This window comes from Halichondria panicea, chromosome 11 (genome assembly GCF_963675165.1).
Source record: "Halichondria panicea chromosome 11, odHalPani1.1, whole genome shotgun sequence".
Classification (NCBI taxonomy): Eukaryota; Metazoa; Porifera; class Demospongiae; order Suberitida; family Halichondriidae; genus Halichondria; species Halichondria panicea.
This window is the reverse complement of record NC_087387.1, coordinates 2,091,047-2,110,627: the sequence shown is the minus strand read 5'-3', so window position 1 is coordinate 2,110,627 and position 19,581 is coordinate 2,091,047. Positions and strand designations below refer to the sequence as shown.

The 19,581-nt window shown below is 41.8% G+C and overlaps 2 protein-coding genes and 2 long non-coding RNA genes across 4 annotated transcripts; 2 read left to right on the top strand and 2 right to left on the bottom strand.

The window, feature by feature from the left end:
* Positions 1–2: 2 nt before the first annotated feature.
* Positions 3–9,800, top strand: LOC135344571 (V-type proton ATPase 116 kDa subunit a 1-like). Its single transcript, XM_064541802.1, has 20 exons — positions 3–224; positions 499–519; positions 687–843; positions 1,074–1,219; positions 1,851–1,999; positions 2,297–2,423; positions 4,692–4,774; positions 5,001–5,172; positions 5,540–5,674; positions 5,772–5,922; positions 6,034–6,176; positions 6,613–6,764; positions 6,914–7,165; positions 7,321–7,450; positions 7,573–7,704; positions 7,823–7,927; positions 8,033–8,155; positions 8,753–8,915; positions 9,088–9,201; positions 9,510–9,800. Exons 1-20 carry the CDS (start codon positions 129–131, stop codon positions 9,668–9,670), a joined length of 2,712 nt encoding a protein of 903 aa, XP_064397872.1. The 5' UTR covers positions 3–128; the 3' UTR covers positions 9,671–9,800.
* LOC135344646 (uncharacterized) lies at positions 2,447–3,406 on the bottom strand. The gene is made up of 2 exons (XR_010397488.1): positions 3,229–3,406; positions 2,447–3,137 (listed from the first exon to the last, which is right to left on the bottom strand). It is a non-coding gene; the product is annotated as an uncharacterized LOC135344646 (long non-coding RNA).
* A 131-nt stretch (positions 9,801–9,931) lies between the features above and the next one.
* Positions 9,932–19,516, top strand: LOC135344575 (V-type proton ATPase 116 kDa subunit a 1-like). The gene is made up of 20 exons (XM_064541806.1): positions 9,932–10,134; positions 10,406–10,426; positions 10,554–10,710; positions 10,961–11,106; positions 11,664–11,812; positions 12,110–12,236; positions 14,361–14,443; positions 14,702–14,873; positions 15,241–15,375; positions 15,473–15,623; positions 15,727–15,869; positions 16,306–16,457; positions 16,598–16,849; positions 16,999–17,128; positions 17,251–17,382; positions 17,484–17,588; positions 17,694–17,816; positions 18,418–18,580; positions 18,753–18,866; positions 19,175–19,516. The coding sequence occupies exons 3-20, from the start codon at positions 10,617–10,619 to the stop codon at positions 19,333–19,335; spliced, it is 2,532 nt and encodes an 843-aa protein (XP_064397876.1). The 5' UTR covers positions 9,932–10,134; positions 10,406–10,426; positions 10,554–10,616; the 3' UTR covers positions 19,336–19,516.
* Positions 12,246–13,593, bottom strand: LOC135344648 (uncharacterized). The gene is made up of 2 exons (XR_010397493.1): positions 13,240–13,593; positions 12,246–12,960 (listed from the first exon to the last, which is right to left on the bottom strand). It is a non-coding gene; the product is annotated as an uncharacterized LOC135344648 (long non-coding RNA).
* Positions 19,517–19,581: the final 65 nt, after the last annotated feature.

The following is a 19,581-nucleotide window of genomic DNA, read 5'->3' as shown; positions in this document are numbered from 1 at the left end:
CGATCATTACCAGATCTGAGTAGACAAAACAAACGTACCACAGTAGTTAAGTTCTAAGCATAGTTAGATAAAGATACATATGAAAGAGAAATCAACCAGAGATATCCTCAAATATCTATCGGATCAAAATGAGCTCCTTGTTTCGATCAGAGGAGATGACACTAGCCCAGCTGTTTCTACAGTCTGAGGCAGCCTACTCCTGTGTTAGGGAGCTGGGGGAACTGGTGAGGGCTCAGTCTCTATTGTATGATGGTTTCTAAATCAATCCATCTTAGGCTAGCTGTATACAAAAAGTTTGTAAACTCGTTTAATGTGCTCAGCTACCGATTCTTTAATTTAATAAGGCGACACCCTAGGCCCTCTAATGTAACATTTAAACAGTTGGCACAAAACATACATTTTTAGTGTCACCTAAAATAAATACGTTCATAATTTTGGGTGCTAGTTTAGTACGCAGTACATGCACTGTATATATGATAATATTTTTGACCCCTACAGGGCAAAGTACAGTTCAGAGATGTAAGTTGCTGTCATCATTGTCTGCATTATTTTGCATCACTGTTATCATGTGACCATACATACACATGTATGTCATAGCAATGTACCTACATGTACACAATGTATCAACACACACACACACACACACACACACACACACACACACACACACACACACACACACACAGGTGAATGCTGACGTGAATGCCTTCCAGCGCAAGTTCATCAATGAGGTGCGTCGCTGTGACGAGATGGAGAGGAAGTTGCGTTTCCTCAATAACGAGCTGGAAAAAGTCGGCATTGAATTGAGACCAGGGGGAAATGTCGAGGCCCCGGAACCTCAAGGTGTGTGTGGGGGGGGGGGGTCAAAATATATACATGTGAAATACACTGTACATGTGTAGTAGTACAAGCAAGAAAAAAAGGATTGTGTGGGACACTATATACCATCTGATAAGGGATACAATGAGTGTACCTAAGGGTGTCACTAACGTATGGTTTTATTGTATACTGCATGGTATGTATGTCACTAATGTAGTACTGCAAGTCCTTCAATTGCACATTCCCCCATGCAGCCATGATTGACCTTGAGAGCAAGTTTGAGGTGCTGGAGACTGAGGTGAAGGAGATTAACACAAACAAAGAAACTCTCAAGAAGAACCTACTGGACCTCATCGAGCTGCAGCACATCCTCGACAAGACCCGGGGCTTCTTTCAGGAGGTGAGGAAGTGCAGTCATTACACGTGTGCATACTTGAGGATGCATGGTGATATTCTAATTTCCTGGACATTTTCTTGCTACTTTTGAGTTCATCCAACATTATGCATAATTATTGGTGCACAATGGGACATTTTATCGAGTGGGTTAGGTGGTAGTTAGTGCATGCCGTGGTTGTGTGCTCAGGGTGAAGTGCAGTCTATTGTTCTGCCACTCTACTGCCATTCTAGGAATAAGCGTTCCCTCCTTGTTAGTGTGCATAGGGCTAATCTACTGCCATTCTAGGAATAAGTGTTCCCTCCTTGTTAGTGTGCATAGGGCTAATGGGTCCCTATTGTTGTACTTTTGGAATTTCGTGTGTGTGTGATTCATCATCCCTTGTAGGCAATTTTACTGTTGTGTAGGCATGCAGTTATTGGGTTGTACCAGGAGTTCATTAAGGAACTCCTGGTTGTATTTACCCTGGAAGTGGTTAGTTAGGGCCTCAGTTTAAAAGCTAATGCCTGCAACTGTGTGTAAGGTAAAAATTGGAACTGTGATCATACATGTGTGTAATATGAGTGTGTAATATGTACGTGCAAATGTCCTTGCCATACACAATTTGATTTGTACTTTGATGCACATCCCCTCTCAGGCCGAGCAGTATGCTGTAACTGCCACACCCACCCGTAAGCGTAAGGGCCCTGGTGGAGAGATTACCACTGATGAGGACATCACAGGACGTGAGGAGAAGGGACTGTTGGACGAGCATCTGCAGATAGCCACTGCTCAGACCAAGTTCACGTGAGTCAGTATTTGTCATGTATACGTAAGTATTGAGGTGAAAGTGACTGTAATTTCCATAGCATTCCCTGTTGTGCGTGTATTCACTATGTAGTGTTTCCATTCCCAAGTAAAAATTGCTCTTTATTAACCTTTGCTTTAATGGACACCTATGAGGAACAAGGTTGTGGTTATATTGTATTTATTGAAGGGTTGTTTTCATTAGCCATATGGCTCATCTGTATTTGCTAGTAAGTCAGGCACTAAAGACTTTTCATGCAATGATTGACCCCCCCCCCCCTCACACTCTGTGCCCAGGTTTGTGACTGGTGTGATAGTTAGGGAACGTGTGGCTGCATTTGAGCGTGTCCTGTGGAGAGCATGTCGTGGCAACGTGTTCCTGAGGCAGGCAGATATAATGCAGCCTCTTGAGGACCCAACTACTGTGAGTTCATTCAGTAGTTACTGTTTTGTAATTTATTTGAGAAAAGATTATGGCAGCATGCATATATACATGTATATAATTATAAATATAGTAATACTAAATACGTATTTATGTCTGTTCTACTTAAGTAATTCTAGCAGTTGCTACTAAGGGTGTTAGCAAATGTTCTGCTGTGTATAGTTAGAGAATCTCAATGAGAAAGTAGTAGAAGTCGTACTGCTCATTAGCCTGTTCTCTCTTCACCACAAAATCCAATCCTTTGCTTGCATCAATACGGGTATTAAAGTATCCTGGGGTCACATGACCCCCGAGGTGAGAACATGCACCGTAGTTCTGAAATGGCTCGAATATTAGGATGTACTCGTAGTGCTGGTCTGATCCTGAAGGTAGGGTGGCCCCATTATAAGAACCATCCTGAAATTGACATGCCCCATGCCCACTTAGTCTAAAATAATTTTCAGCCACATTGTCTGTTATTCCAATGTATGGGTCACTGTCTTCTGTATTGGGACGAGGTTTTATTGCAAATGTGACTCTTATTAGCACATGGGAGTCTAGTTCACCGAGAGGAACTCGAATCAACTCCTCATAATTAATCAAACCAGTAGGGAAGTGCATGATGGTATTGGTTTCTGTAGTAGTCATCGACGAGCGTACAAATGAAGCAAAGTAGTTAATTGTTTTAGGCTCAATGAACAACACCTTGGATATTGGCTGTAGGAGGATGAAACCGTAATAATTATTATTGCACATGCACATATACATACATGTAGTTACTACATAATTATTAGTTACTGTAGCTTACTGCAGTTATTGTTGCTGAGCAGCAGTAGAGAAAAATAAGTGCTCCAATGATAGTCTTCATCTTCAATCTTCTTAAAGGATTAGCAATTGAAAATCTCACAATGTGAGCAGGAGTGCATGAATCTGGTGTGATTTAAAGTTTATTGATTTGATTGCTTCTTTATATACAGTCAGGTAAAATGATGTACATACATGTACATGTACTAAATTGTGTGTATAGACTTAATGTCTGACCACCCTCAGTGCTTGAACCTGTAAAATAACATGCTACAGCCCACGACTGAAGTCTAACCACCAACAGTGTGTGTACCTGTAAAACTCACAACCGAAAGTCCGACCACCCACAGTGCTTATACCTGTAAAATAACATGTGTACGTGCTACAGTCCACGACTAAAGTCCGACCACCCACAGTGCTTATTCGTAAAATAACATGTGTACGTGCTACAGTCCACGACTAAAGTCCGACCACCCACAGTGCTTATTCGTAAAATAACATGTGTACGTGCTACAGTCCACGACTGAAAGTCCGACCACCCACAGTGCTTATTCGTAAAATAACATGTGTACTACAGTCCACCACTGAGAGTCTAACCACCAACAGTGCTTGTACCTGTAAAACCCACGACTGAAAGTCCGACCACCCACAGTGCTTGTGCCTGTAAAATACAGGGTGCTACAGCCCACCACTGAAAGTCAGCATAGTGCTTGAACATAGTGCTTGTACCTGTAACATAACAGTCAAACATGAGCCTTGAGGTGGCTCAAATAATAGTGCTGTTTTGATCCCATGCACAGGTAGGTTAGCATCACTAGAAGAATCATTGTAAAAGTAAAACACCCCACTGCCATCACTTAGCTTAATACTATTTTCAGCCACCCTATCTGTCACTCTCTACTCCTTGTGACCGAGGTCTTATTGTTATTGCTACTTTTATTACCACGTGGGGGTCTAGTTTACCGAGGGGAACTCAAATCAATTCCTCGTAGTTAGTTCCACCAATCAGGAAGTGCATGATGGTGTAGCTATTTGTTTACAGTCGTCAACGAGCGTACAAATGAAGCAAAGTAGTTTATTGCCTTTGGCTCAATGAACAACACTTTGCCTTCCTTAGGTGTTGGCTAGGATGATGTAAACATAATTATTATCATTGTAAAATGTACATGTGCTGTGACTGTAGCTTACTGCAGTTATGTTGCAGAGCAGCAGTAGAGTAGACAAGTATTCGAAAGTACTCAAATGACAGCTTTCATCTTCAACCATAGGTCCTGAGGGGTTAAAAATCGTGTCGTGAATTGCTTCTTTTCTACACATAAATGATGTACTTGACATTTACAGAAAATGTGTGCAGACTGAAAGTCTTAACCACCCCACACTGTTTGTACCTGTGCAACAAACAGTTGATATGAAATGTGTTTACCTCTTAAAACATACCACCTCGTCCCCCTCCCACACACACACCAGGGTGTCCTCGAGAACAAGATAGTGTTCATCCTCTTCTTCCAGGGAGACCAGCTGAGGACAAGGGTCAGGAAAATCTGCGATGGGTGAGCTTCTACTGTGCTATAGTTAATGCTGTAGCAACAGTTATTGTGTGCGCTATACCCATTGTCATATGGAACCCTTGTTTGTTTCTGTGTGTGTACAGTCCAATTTTTATTGTTTTGACTATAATTGTGCAAATGGCTGTCTAAATGTGTTCTTGTACGAATTTCCCATAACAACTAGAGCACTATAATTCCCATAATTAGATACACGTACCATTTCCCTCAGATTCCGAGCCACTCTGTACCAGTGCCCGGAGACAGCTGACGAGCGTGCCCAGATGGTGGGTCAGGTGGCGGCACGTATCAGTGACCTCCAGTCAGTGCTCCAGACAACAGAAGAGCACTCAATCACTCAGCTCACTGAGATAGCACAGGACCTGGACACCTGGCAGACCAAGGTGGGGAGGATACAAATAAGGGATCGGTGATTAGTTTACAGGCAAAAACAACAATTTGGAAAGATTCTGTGCACGAAAAAACATAGTGTTTTATGTCCCTAGTTAAACTTTGATCCTGAAACCAGTGATTGCTGTTGTCCAAGATTTCAAAACTTATGGAGGGTTATTTCAGCCTCCCTGAGCTCAATCCCTTGGTAGAAAGAGTTCCCACAGGTCACATGATCTCACCCACCACTTTGTGTATGGTGGGCTGGGCTAGTGATAAAGGGAACATCATTCATACATGTACATGTACTAATTTTATTAATGGAGAGATAATTCATTTTCATAATCATGTTTATACATGTACTTGTATTTTGTTCTCCAGGTGAAGAAGATCAAGTCAGTATACCATATTCTGAACATGTTCAACCTGGACGTGACCCAGCGCTGTCTCATTGCCGAGTGTTGGTGTCCTGTAGACGCTCTCGATGAGATACAGGCTGCCCTCACCAGGGGAACCGTAAGTCACGTGACCGTTACATTGTACAGTCATTAACTTGGTGTATAATGATTATATTGTGACATGTTTGCATGACGTGTATGTCACACCCCCACAGGAGCGTAGTGGTTCAACTGTACCGTCCATTCTAAACAGGATGGCTACTGATGAAGCTCCACCCACCTACAACAAGGTCAACAAGTTCACTCGTGGTTTCCAAGCCATTGTGGATGCGTACGGAGTGGCCACCTATCAAGAGGTCAACCCAGGTGAGTTTATACATGTTTAACTATTAGTTGGTATCCTGCAAGCTAGCTCTTCCACCTCGTATCGAAGTTTCCATGTTTATAGTGTGCTAATTCACATACACACACACGCAGCCCTGTACACGATCATCACATTCCCGTTCCTGTTTGCGGTGATGTTTGGTGACGCAGGTCACGGTATCATCATGGCCTCCTTTGCTGCTCTGCTCATCTTATTTGAGAAGAAACTCAACAACTATAACGGACCCGGAGGAGAGGTGCGTTGTTGTTTTTATTCGTGTAAAATTATTGTATATTGTACCGTACATGATACCTACATGTATGGCACACATGCATGTACGTTTGCGCACTGATCAGAATATTTTTTGCGGTTTAATCTAGGCCATCACAACAATAATCTATTTCTACACTCAGTGCATAATAAACTTCAAGTAATTAGGAATGTGTACATAGCATGCAGTCAATAAGTAAAAAGCATTGAAAAAAGACATTCCGTACCAAAAGACCTTGCTGTTTGAAAACAGATTGCTCATTGTTTATCGGCATTCAAAATTCAAGGATGGGCATTTTAATTAACCACCTTACTCATTATGTATACAGTCAGTATTTATAGGTTGACAGGGTGGCGAATGAGCTCCTTGGGTACCATGCATGCGTATCCCCTATTATAAAAAACCAATTGTACACTCACAGATGTTTGTTACGCTGTTCAATGGTCGCTACATCATTCTCCTCATGGGGCTGTTCTCCATTTACACTGGGATGGTGTACAACGATGTGTTCTCCAAGTCACTCAATATCTTTGGCACTTCGTGGGACCTCACTTACACCAACGGTTCCATGGAGTAAGTGCATGGTTACAGCACTTCTGAATAAATTGTCATTTTATTGATTGATCTGACTGTATATTCACTAAGTATTTCTGTTACACAGCATTTTGCATGTACATTCGGCTATGTAACTGTGATTTTAGACTTGAGTTCATTCTTTTCAGTCAACCAGCCAGTGACATACTCGGGTGCTGTCCAAACCCACCGTGTGTCCAGTTTGCACCTGGGGGTCATCTCACCTACGTCCCCCGCGAGGCTATGACAAAAATGACCCCCTACCCGTTTGGACTGGACCCTATCTGGAACGTGGCCGAGAACAAGTTGGTCTTCACCAACTCTTACAAGATGAAGATGGCCATCACTCTGGGTGTCATGCAGATGTTGTTTGGAGTCTGTCTGCAGGTTTTCAATCACATGTGAGTGTGAGGGTCGGATTTAAAAACTGGCCTGTGTGTATACAGTGTATATACATGTACATGTATATAGTGCATGTCTGAGGTCAACTGTACTGAGTGCTGTACAGCTCAGCCTACGGTGATTTTCAATCATGCTGTGTTTTTATATTTTCTAGCCACTTCAAGAACTATCTGAACATCATACTAGAGTTTGTACCTCAAGTTCTGTTCCTGTTGTGCATCTTTGGCTGGTTGGTCTTCCTCATCTTCTTCAAGTGGTGCTTCTTCTACGTCAATCCCAACTATGTAAGAACACACACAATATCAAGTTGTTGCAGCCTCCAGTGTATTAGCTGTGCACAGTGCTATAATTGTGTGATGAACATTTTCGCGTCATAATTATGACATTGTTGTTGTTCTGCCCTCAGGCTCCCAGTTTGCTGATCACGCTCATCAACATGTTCCTCAAGTTTGGCGGCTCCCCTGATGTTACCAACCCTGACCCCACACAGATACAATACTCCGTGTTTGGTCACACTGATGAACTAGCCCAGCTCCAGGTCATTCTTATACACATCGTTGTTATATATATCATATGTGTATATAATTATATTGCTAAAATAACATATGGCAGTTGTTTTCCTTTCCATTTTTATTATGTGTTGATTGTTTTCACAGAAATATATTCAAATTGTTTTGGTGATTGTGGCGTTGGTGTGTGTACCGTGGATGTTGCTTGCCAAGCCTATTTACCTCCTTATCAAACACAAAATGCAGTCAAAGGTACTTTGTATTGTGTTGCATGTATTTAGCGTTAATTTTATGTATGTACTGCATGCTACGACTCACTACACGAATGATATAATATTTGTTTGTCAATCCCAACAGGATGGCTACAGCCGTGCTCGGGCTGAGTCTGGTTACAACGTGACACCTGACGGTGAACCGGCTGATGATGAACGTGCCCAGATCATTCTCAAGGAGGAGGGTGGAGGCAAACACTCCGACAAGGTCAGCAAGGGAATATACTGTACAGTATTAACATGAGTATCATGTAGTTAATATTAATAGATCGTCGTTTAGTAAAATGTCAGTTACAAGTACATGTATAATTATATATACTGTACATGTACATAGGTAATGACACTGTTATAATTATGTCAATGTGATAGGCACAACATGATTGTAAAGGTACAGGCCCATATCGTATTCTGCTGTGTACATCTGATACAAGTACGCCGTACGCCCAGGGTGTCATGCAGGGGGAAAAGGGGGAATATCCCCCCCTAAAATTGCATTCATGTACTAGTTGTATGGCTGAGTGTCCATAGCTGACAATTTTACATACTAACAGGGTGTTGAAATAACGGTTGACCTTTTTTTTAGCAACATTTTCTAGTTACTTTCTTATTTCCCCCCTCTACTTCAAAATCCTGTATGACACCCTGACACCTACTGAGAATCAATTCTTTCTTTCCCTCCCTACATACATACATTCATCAAATGTATAGGTGAAATATATGTAGCTATAATTATTCATGTGTAATATACTGCACTGTCTACATGTATAAGCTATAATATAGTATTTGTGATCACCCCTGCTGCTAGATGGATGGTAAAGAAGATGATGGCACTGAGAAAGAGGGAGAAAAGTTCGAGTTTAGTGAGATCTTCATTCACCAATCCATCCACACAATTGAGTACTGTCTTGGCACCATCTCCAACACTGCCTCCTACCTCCGACTCTGGGCTCTCAGTCTCGCTCACGCTGGTGAGATACAATGATACAATCCTTGTACAGAATCACTGCGAATGTGTCATAATTATTCAACATTCCTGTAAAATGCTCCCGATTGAAGTTGTGTGTGCATGTAGAATTTACAGTGTTTCACCGAATGCAATGCCTTAATTATGTAACATGTTTTCGCCCCTTCCACCTACAGAGCTATCTGAGGTGTTGTGGAATATGGTGTTCCAGTTGGGCATTGGGGTGGCTGCTTCCATCAGCCCGATTCTTGGAGCCATTGCCGTCTTCTTCCTCTTTGCAGCTTGGGCAGGTATGACACGAAGACCAAGCTTACTACCACTTTTAGACTACTAGTTGTATTATTCAGGATTATTATTGTGTAGCCTAGGTGAGTAGGCAACCAGTTTGATCCCAGATTTATCAAGTGTATCTACTCTCATGCATGTGCCAAATTAGCTGTAATTATAATTATTTTTTAAAATCTATACGTGCATGTAAATGTACGAAGCTGCGTGTTACTCATAATTATACTGTAACTCTATAATTATGTACAATGTACTTCACTGTATGCATGTATATTTATAATCCTTCCCCTTCACACACACGTGCACTTCACAGCCATGACAATCGGAATTTTGCTGGTGATGGAGGGGCTCTCTGCTTTCCTGCATGCCCTGCGTCTGCACTGGGTGGAGTTCCAGAACAAGTTCTACGATGGAAACGGGTACAAGTTCACTCCGTTCAGCTTCGAGGCTATTCTCAAGGGCGAGGATGATTAACTGAACATACTTATTTTAGCTGGGAATAATTATTTAGTATAGATGTATTAAAGTTTGAAGTGGACAGACTTATAGCGAAAGTTAGTTTTTAGTTATGATTGTTATTCTGAAATAATGATTTCTTGTCAGAGTTGTTCAAAGGCAGTGAAGCGAGGTTATTGTTGTGAGTTTACCAGAGGTCGACAGCTGTAGCTTTCTTTTGTGTCGACCATTAATTTTAATTAGACTATGACAACGTACCGATCATTACCAGATCTGAGTAGACAAAACAAACGTACCACAGTAGTTAAGTTCTAAGCATAGTTAGATAAAGATACATATGAAAGAGAAATCAACCAGAGATATCCTCAAATATCTCTCGGATCAAAATGAGCTCCTTGTTTCGGTCAGAGGAGATGACACTAGCCCAGCTGTTCCTACAGTCTGAGGCAGCCTACTCCTGTGTTAGGGAGCTGGGGGAACTGGTGAGGGCTCAGTCTCTATTGTATGATGGTTTCTAAATCAATCCATCTTAGGCTAGCTGTATACAAAAAGTTTGTAAACTCGTTTAATGTGCTCAGCTACCGATTCTTTAATTTAATAAGGCGACACCCTATAGGCCCTCTAATGTAACATTTAAACAGTTGACGCAAAACATACATTTTTAGTGTCACCTAAAATAAATACGTTCATAATTTTGGGTGCTAGTTTAGTACGCAGTACATGCACTGTATATAATATTTTTTACCCCTACAGGGCAAAGTACAGTTCTGAGATGTAAGTTGCTGTCATCATTGTCTGTATTTGCATCACTGTTATCATGTGACCATACATATACATGCATGTCATAGCAACGTACCTACATGTACACAATGTATCAACACACACACACACACACACACAGGTGAATGCTGACGTGAATGCCTTCCAGCGCAAGTTCATCAATGAGGTGCGTCGCTGTGACGAGATGGAGAGGAAGTTGCGTTTCCTCAATAACGAGCTGGAAAAAATCGGCATTGAATTGAGACCAGGGGGAAATGTCGAGGCCCCGGAACCTCAAGGTGTGTGTGTGGGGGGGGGGGGGGTCGAAATATATACATGTGAAATACACTGTACATGTGTAGTAGTACAAGCAAGAAAAAAAGGATTGTGTGGGACACTATATACATGTAACTGCATCTGATAAGGGATACAATGAGTGTACCTAAGGGTGTCACTAACGTATGGTTTTATTGTATGTACTGCATGGTACATGTATGTATGTCAGTAACTAGTACTGCAAGTCCTTCAATTGCACATTCCCCCATGCAGCCATGATTGACCTTGAGAGCAAGTTTGAGGTGCTGGAGACTGAGGTGAAGGAGATCAACACAAACAAGGAAACTCTCAAGAAGAACCTGCTGGACCTCATCGAGCTGCAGCACATCCTCGACAAGACCCGGGGCTTCTTTCAGGAGGTGAGGAAGTGCAGTCATTACACGTGTGCATACTTGAGGATGCATGGTGATATTCTGATTTCCTGGACATTTTCTTGCTACTTTTGAGTTCATCCAACATTATGCATAATTATTGACCACGGTGCACAATGGGACATTTTATCGAGTGGGTTAGGTGGTAGTTAGTGCATGCCGTGGTTTTGTGCTCAGGGTGAAGTGCAGTCTATTGTTCTGCCACTCTACTGCCATTCTAGGAATAAGTGTTCCCTCCTTGTTAGTGTGCATAGGGCTAATGGGTCCCTATTGTTGTACTTTTGGAATTTCGTGTGTGTGTGATTCATCATCCCTTGTAGGCAATTTTACTGTTGTGTAGGCATGCAGTTATTGGGTACCAGGAGTTCATTAAGGAACTCTTGGTTGTATTAACCCTGGAAGTGGTTAGTTAGGGCCTCAGTTTAACAGCTAATGCCTGCAACTGTGTGTAAGGTAGAAATTGGAACTGTGATCATACATGTGTACGTGCAAATCTCCTTGCCATACACAATTTGATTTGTACTTTGATGCACATCCCCTCTCAGGCCGAGCAGTATGCTGTAACTGCCACACCCACCCGTAAGCGTAAGGGCCCTGGTGGAGAGATTACCACTGATGAGGACATCACAGGACGTGAGGAGAAGGGACTGTTGGACGAGCATCTGCAGATAGCCACTGCTCAGACCAAGTTCACGTGAGTCAGTATTTGTCATGTATACGTAAGTATTGAGATAAAAGTGACTGTAGTCTCCATAGCATTATCTGTTATGCGTGTATTCACTATGTAGTGTTTCCATTCCCAAGTAAAAGTTGCTCTTTATTAACCGCTTTAATGGGCACCTATGAGGAACAAGATTGTGGTTATTATTGTACCTTTATTGAAGGGTTGTTTTACATTAGCCATATGGCTCATCTGTATTTGCTAGCAAGCCAGGCACTAAAGACTTTTCATGCAATGATTGACCCCCCCCCCCCCACACTCTGTGCCCAGGTTTGTGACTGGTGTGATAGTGAGGGAGCGTGTGGCTGCATTTGAGCGTGTCCTGTGGAGGGCGTGTCGTGGCAACGTGTTCTTGAGACAGGCAGATATAATGCAGCCTCTTGAGGACCCAACTACTGTGAGTTCATTCAGTAGTTACTGTTTTGTAATTTATTTGAGAAAAGATTATGGCAGCATGCATACACTGTATATACATGTATATAATTATAAATATAGTAATACTAAATACGTATTTATGTCTGTTCTACTTAAGTAATTCTAGCAGTTGCTACTAAGGGTGTTAGCAAATGTTCTGCTGTATATAGTTAGAGAATCTCAATGAGAAAGTAGTAGAAGTTATACTGCTCTCCAGTGTTTTCTCTCTTCACTATAAAATCCAATCCTTTGCTTGCATCAATACGGGTATTAAAGTATCCTGGTGTCACATGACCCCCGAGGTGAGAGCATGCACCGTAGTTTTGAAATGGCTCGAATATTAAGATGTACTCGTAGTGCTGTTTCGATCCTGAAGGTAGGGTGGCCGTATTAGAAGAGGCACCGTTAAGGTAACAGACCCCATTTCCATCACCAAGTCTAATATGATTTTCAGCCACTCCGTCGGTAAGTCCAATGTGTGGGTCACTTTCTACTCCTTGAGAATGAGGTTTCATTGCAACTGTGACTCTTATTACCACGTGGGGGTCTAGTTTACCGAGGGGAACTCGAATCAACTCCTCAGAGGTAGTCCCACCAGTGGGGAAGTGCATGATGGTATTGGTTCCTGTAATAGTCATCGTGGAGCGTACAAATGAAGCATAGTAGTTGATTGTTTTAGGCTCAATGAATAACACTTTGGATATTGGCTGTATAGGATAGAGAAACCATCATGTTATTGCACATAATTTTTGTATGTGTACATACCGTATTACTAGAATATTTTGCTGGTGAAAAACCTTTGTAAATGAGCCAAATCAGCAGAAAAGTTGACCCCTTGCGATCAAGGTTCGTATGTAATTACCAGTACTAATTTATTTTTGCAAAGTGATCTACGCTCACAAAGTTTGCTGATACTTACAAAGCATTCTAGTAATTAATTAATACAGTACGTATCATAATTATGGTATACAGTTACTGTGGCTTACTGCAGTCAGTGTTGCTGAGCAGCAGTAGAGTAGAATAAGTGCTCCAATGATAGCTTTCATCTTCAATCTTCTTACAGGATTAGCAATTGAAAATCTCACGGTGTGAAGTAAAGTTTACTGCTTCTTTATATACCGGTAAATGATGTACATGTACTAAATAGTGTGTAGACTGAAAGTCTGGCCACCAACAGTACTTGTACCTGGAAAATAACATTGGGTGCTACGTACAGCCCACGACTGAAAGTCTGACCACCCTCAGTGCTTGTACCTGGAAAACCCACAACTGAAAGTCCGACCATACACCCACAGTGCTTCTGCCTGTAAAATAACAGTGTACTACAGTCCACGACTGAAAATCTGACCGCCCATAGTGCTTGTACCTGCAACACAACAGTCAGTGCTAGCCTACAGCCGACGACTAAAAGTCTGCCCACCAACAGTGCTATACATGTACATATACCTGTACAATAAGAAGTGCTACTGAACATACCAATATGTATTTTGCACTGTGGCTGCAAACAAAGGTGCATGAGCTCTGAGGTGGCTCAATAATAGTGCTGGTTTGATCCCATGCATAGTCGTAGTTAGTCCCACCAATCGGGAAGTGCATGATGGTGTAGCTATTCGTTTACAGTCGTCAACAAGCGTACAAACGAAGAAAAGTAGTTAATTGCCTTTGGCTCAATGAACAACACTTTGCCTTCCTTAGGTGTTGGCTGTAGGATGATGTAAACATCATTATTATCATTGTAAAATGTACATGTGCTATGACTGTAGCTAACTGCATGCAGGCATGTTGCAGAGCAGCAGTAGAGTAGTCAAGTATTCGAAAGTACTCGAATGGCAGCTTTCATCTTCAACCATAGGTCCTGGGGGGTTAAAAATTGTTTCGTGAATTGTAGTACTGATTTGCTTCTTTTCTACATATAAATGATGTACTTGACATTCACAGAAAATGTGTGCAGACTGAAAATCTTAACCACCCACACTGTTTGTACCTGTGCAACAAACAGTTGATGTTGCTGCCAACTGAAAATGTTTACCTCTTAGAATAAACACACCACCTCGTATTTCTTTCACTTTAATCTCCCCCCTCCCACACACACACTCACACACACCAGGGTGTCCTCGAGAACAAGATAGTGTTCATCCTGTTTTTCCAGGGAGACCAGCTGAGGACAAGGGTCAGGAAAATCTGCGATGGGTGAGCTCCTACTGTACTATAGTTAATGCTGTAGCTACATGTAGCAACAGTTATTATGTGCATTATACCCATTGTCATAATTATGGAACCCCTGTGTGTGTACAGTACAATCTTTATTGTTCTGACTATTTGTGCAAATGGAAAGTTTCCTGTCTAATAATTATGTGTTCTTGTACGAATTTCCCATTAATTAATAATAGCTAGAGCTTCTTGTGCACTATAATTCCCATAATTAGAGACACGTACCATTTCCCTTAGATTCCGAGCTACTCTGTACCAGTGCCCGGAGACAGCTGACGAGCGTGCTCAAATGGTGGGTCAAGTGGCGGCACGTATCAGTGACCTCCAGTCAGTGCTCCGGACAACAGAAGAGCACTCAATCACTCAGCTCACTGAGATAGCACAAGATCTGGACACCTGGCAGACCAAGGTGGAGAAGATACAAATAAGGGATCGGTGATTAGTTTACAGACAAAAACAACAAATTGGAAAGATTATGTGCACGAAAAAACATAGTGTTTTATGTCCCTAGTTAAACTTTGATCCTGAAACCAGTGATTGCTGTTGTCCAAGATTTCAAAACTTATGGAGGGTTATTTCAGCCTCCCTGAGCTCAATCCCTTGGTAGAAAGAGTTCCCACAGGTCACATGATCTCACCCACCACTTTGTGTATGGTGGGCTGGGCTAGCGATAAAGGGAACATCATTCATACATGTACATGTACTAATTTTATTAATGGAGAGATAATTCATTTTCATAATCATGTTTATACATGTACTTGTATTTTGTTCTCCAGGTGAAGAAGATCAAGTCAGTATACCATATTCTGAACATGTTCAACCTGGACGTGACTCAGCGCTGTCTCATTGCCGAGTGTTGGTGTCCTGTAGACGCTCTCGATGAGATACAGGCTGCCCTCACCAGGGGAACCGTAAGTCACATGACCGTTACATTGTACAGTCATTAACTTGGTGTATAATGATTATATTGTGACATGTTTGCATGACGTGTATGTCACACCCCCACAGGAGCGTAGTGGTTCAACTGTACCGTCCATTCTAAACAGGATGGCTACTGATGAAGCTCCACCCACCTACAACAAGGTCAACAAGTTCACCCGTGGTTTCCAAGCCATTGTGGATGCGTACGGAGTGGCCACCTATCAAGAGGTCAACCCAGGTGAGTGTATACCTATTAGTTGGTATCCTGCAAGCTAGCTCTTCCACCTCATATCGAAGTTTCCATGTTTATAGTGTGCTAATACACACATCCACACACGCAGCCCTGTACACGATCATCACATTCCCGTTCCTGTTTGCGGTGATGTTTGGTGACGCAGGTCACGGTATCATCATGGCCTCCTTTGCTGCTCTGCTCATCTTATTTGAGAAGAAACTCAACAACTATAACGGACCCGGAGGAGAGGTGCGTTGTTGTTTTTATTCATGTAAAATTATTGTATATTGTACAGTACATGATACCTACATGTATGGCACACATGCATGTACGTTTGCGCACTGATCAGAATATTTTTTGCGGTTTAATCTAGGCCATCACAACAATAATCTATTTCTACACTCAGTGCATAATAAACTTCAAGTAATTAGGAATGTGTACATAGCATGCAGTCAATAAGTAAAAAGCATTGAAAAAAGACATTTCGTACCAAAAGACCTTGCTGTTTGAAAACAGATTGCTCATTGTTTATCAGCATTCAAAATTCAAGGATGGGCATTTTAATTAACCACCTTACTCATTATGTATACAGTCAGTATTTATAGGTTGACAGGGTGGCGAATGAGCTCCTTGGGTGCCATGCATGCGTATCCCCTATTATAAAAAACCAATTGTACACTCACAGATGTTTGTTACGCTGTTCAATGGTCGCTACATCATTCTCCTCATGGGGCTGTTCTCCATCTACACTGGGATGGTGTACAACGATGTGTTCTCCAAGTCACTCAATATCTTTGGCACTTCGTGGGACCTCACTTACACCAACGGTTCCATGGAGTAAGTGCATGGTTACAGCACTTCTGAATTTTAATTGATTAATCTGACTGTATATTCACCAAGTATTTCTGTTACACAGCATTTTGCATATACATTCGGATATGTAACTGTGATTTTAGACTTGAGTTCATTCTTTTCAGTCAACCAGCCAGTGACATACTCGGGTGCTGTCCAAACCCACCGTGTGTCCAGTTTGCGCCTGGGGGTCATCTCACCTACGTCCCCCGCGAGGCTATGAAATACCAGACCCCCTACCCGTTTGGACTGGACCCTATCTGGAACGTGGCCGAGAACAAGTTGGTCTTCACCAACTCTTACAAGATGAAGATGGCCATTATTCTGGGTGTCATGCAGATGTTGTTTGGAGTCTGTCTGCAGGTTTTCAATCACATGTGAGTGTGAGGGTCGGATTTAAAAACTGGCTTGTGTATATACAGTGTATATACATGTATATAGTGCATGTCTGAGGTCAACTGTACTGAGTGCTGTACAGCTCAGCCTACGGTGCTTTTCAATCATGCTGTGTTTTTGTATTTTCTAGCCACTTCAAGAACTATCTGAACATCATACTAGAGTTTGTACCTCAAGTTCTGTTCCTGTTGTGCATCTTTGGCTGGTTGGTCTTCCTCATCTTCTTCAAGTGGTGCTTCTTCTACGTCAACCCCAACTACGTAAGAACACACACAATATCAAGTTGTTGCAGCCTCCAGTGTATTAGCTGTGCACAATGCTATAATTGTGTGATGAACATTTTCGCGTCATAATTATGACATTGTTGTTGTTCTGCCCTCAGGCTCCCAGTTTGCTGATCACACTCATCAACATGTTCCTCAAGTTTGGCGGCTCCCCTGATGTTACCAACACTGACCCCACACAGATACAATACTCCGTGTTTGGTCACACTGATGAACTAGCCCAGCTCCAGGTCATTCTTATACACATCGTTGTTATATAATTATATTGCTAAAATAACATATGGCAGTTGTTTTCCTTTCCATTTTTATTATGTGTTGATTGTTTTCACAGAAATATATTCAAATTGTTTTGGTGATTGTGGCGTTGGTGTGTGTACCGTGGATGTTGCTTGCCAAGCCTATTTACCTCCTTATCAAACACAAAATGCAGTCAAAGGTACTTTGTATTGTGTTGCATGTATTTAGCGTTAATTTTATGTATGTACTGCATGCTACGACTCACTACACGAATGATATAATATTTGTTCGTCAATCCCAACAGGATGGCTACAGCCGTGCTCGGGCTGAGTCTGGTTACAACGTGACACCTGACGGTGAACCGGCTGATGATGAACGTGCCCAGATCATTCTCAAGGAGGAGGGTGGAGGCAAACACTCCGACAAGGTCAGCAAGGGAATATACTGTACAGTATTAACATGAGTATCATGTAGTTAATAATTATTAATAGATCGTCGTTTAGTAAAATGTCAGTTACAAGTACATGTATAATTATATATACTGTACATGTACATAGGTAATGACACTGTTATAATTATGTCAATGTGATAGGCACAACATGATTGTAAAGGTACAGGCCCGTATCGTATTCTGCTGTGTACATCTGATACAAGTACGCCGTACGCCCAGGGTGTCATACAGGGGGAAAAGGGGGAATATCCCCCCCTAAAATTGCATTCATGTACTAGTTGTATGGCTGAGTGTCCATAGCTGGCAATTTTACATACTAACAGGGTGTTGAAATAATGGTTGACCTTTTTTTTAGCAACATTTTCTAGTTACTTTCTTATTTCCCCCCTCTACTTCAAAATCCTGTATGACACCCTGACGCCTACTGAGAATCAATTCTTTCTTTCCCTCCCTACATACATACATTCATCAAATGTATAGGTGAAATATATGTAGCTATAATTATTCATGTGTAATATACTGCACTGTCTACATGTATAAGCTATAATATAGTATTTGTGATCACCCCTGCTGCTAGATGGATGGTAAAGAAGATGATGGCACTGAGAAAGAGGGAGAAAAGTTCGAGTTTAGTGAGATCTTCATTCACCAATCCATCCACACAATTGAGTACTGTCTTGGCACCATCTCCAACACTGCCTCCTACCTCCGACTCTGGGCTCTCAGTCTCGCTCACGCTGGTGAGATACAATGATACAATCCTTGTACAGAATCACTGCGAATGTGTCATAATTATTCAACATTCCTGTAAAATGCTCCCGATTGAAGTTGTGTGTGCATGTAGAATTTACAGTGTTTCACCGAATGCAATGCCTTAATTATGTAACATGTTTTCGCCCCTTCCACCTACAGAGCTATCTGAGGTGTTGTGGAATATGGTGTTCCAGTTGGGCATTGGGGTGGCTGCTTCCATCAGCCCGATTCTTGGAGCCATTGCCGTCTTCTTCCTCTTTGCAGCTTGGGCAGGTATGACACGAAGACCAAGCTTACTACCACTTTTAGACTACTAGTTGTATTATTCAGGATTATTATTGTGTAGCCTAGGTGAGTAGGCAACCAGTTTGATCCCAGATTTATCAAGTGTATCTACTCTCATGCATGTGCCAAATTAGCTGTAATTATAATTATTTTTTAAAATCTATACGTGCATGTAAATGTACGAAGCTGCGTGTTACTCATAATTATACTGTAACTCTATAATTATGTACAATGTACTTCACTGTATGCATGTATATTTATAATCCTTCCTCTTCACACACACGTGCACTTCACAGCCATGACAATCGGCATTTTGCTGGTGATGGAGGGGCTCTCTGCTTTCCTGCATGCCCTGCGTCTGCACTGGGTGGAGTTCCAGAACAAGTTCTACGATGGAAACGGGTACAAGTTCACTCCGTTCAGCTTCGAGGCTATTCTCAAGGGCGAGGATGATTAACTGAACATACTTATTTTAGCTGGGAATAATTATTTAGTATAGATCTACGTTGTATTAAAGTTTGAAGTGGACAGACTTATAGCGAAAGTTGTTTTTAGTTATGATTGTTATTCTGAAATAATGATTTCTTGTCAGAGTTGTTCAAAGGCAGTGAAGCGAGGTTATCGTTGTGAGTTTACCAGAGGTCGACAGCTGTAGCTTTCTTTTGTGTCGACCATTAATTTTAATTAGACTATGACAACGTAC

Bases quoted from the DNA above. Each gene is read 5' to 3' on its own strand.
- LOC135344571 (XM_064541802.1), top strand. From the start codon at position 129: ATGAGCTCCTTGTTTCGATCAGAGGAGATGACACTAGCCCAGCTGTTT. The intron at 5,923-6,033 runs GTGAGTTTATAC...ACACACACGCAG, and splicing joins CTATCAAGAGGTCAACCCAG to CCCTGTACACGATCATCACA. The intron at 7,705-7,822 runs GTCATTCTTATA...TTGTTTTCACAG, and splicing joins ATGAACTAGCCCAGCTCCAG to AAATATATTCAAATTGTTTT.
- LOC135344575 (XM_064541806.1), top strand. From the start codon at position 10,617: ATGGAGAGGAAGTTGCGTTTCCTCAATAACGAGCTGGAAAAAATCGGC. The intron at 12,237-14,360 runs GTGAGTTCATTC...CACACACACCAG, and splicing joins CTCTTGAGGACCCAACTACT to GGTGTCCTCGAGAACAAGAT. The intron at 17,589-17,693 runs GTACTTTGTATT...CAATCCCAACAG, and splicing joins AACACAAAATGCAGTCAAAG to GATGGCTACAGCCGTGCTCG.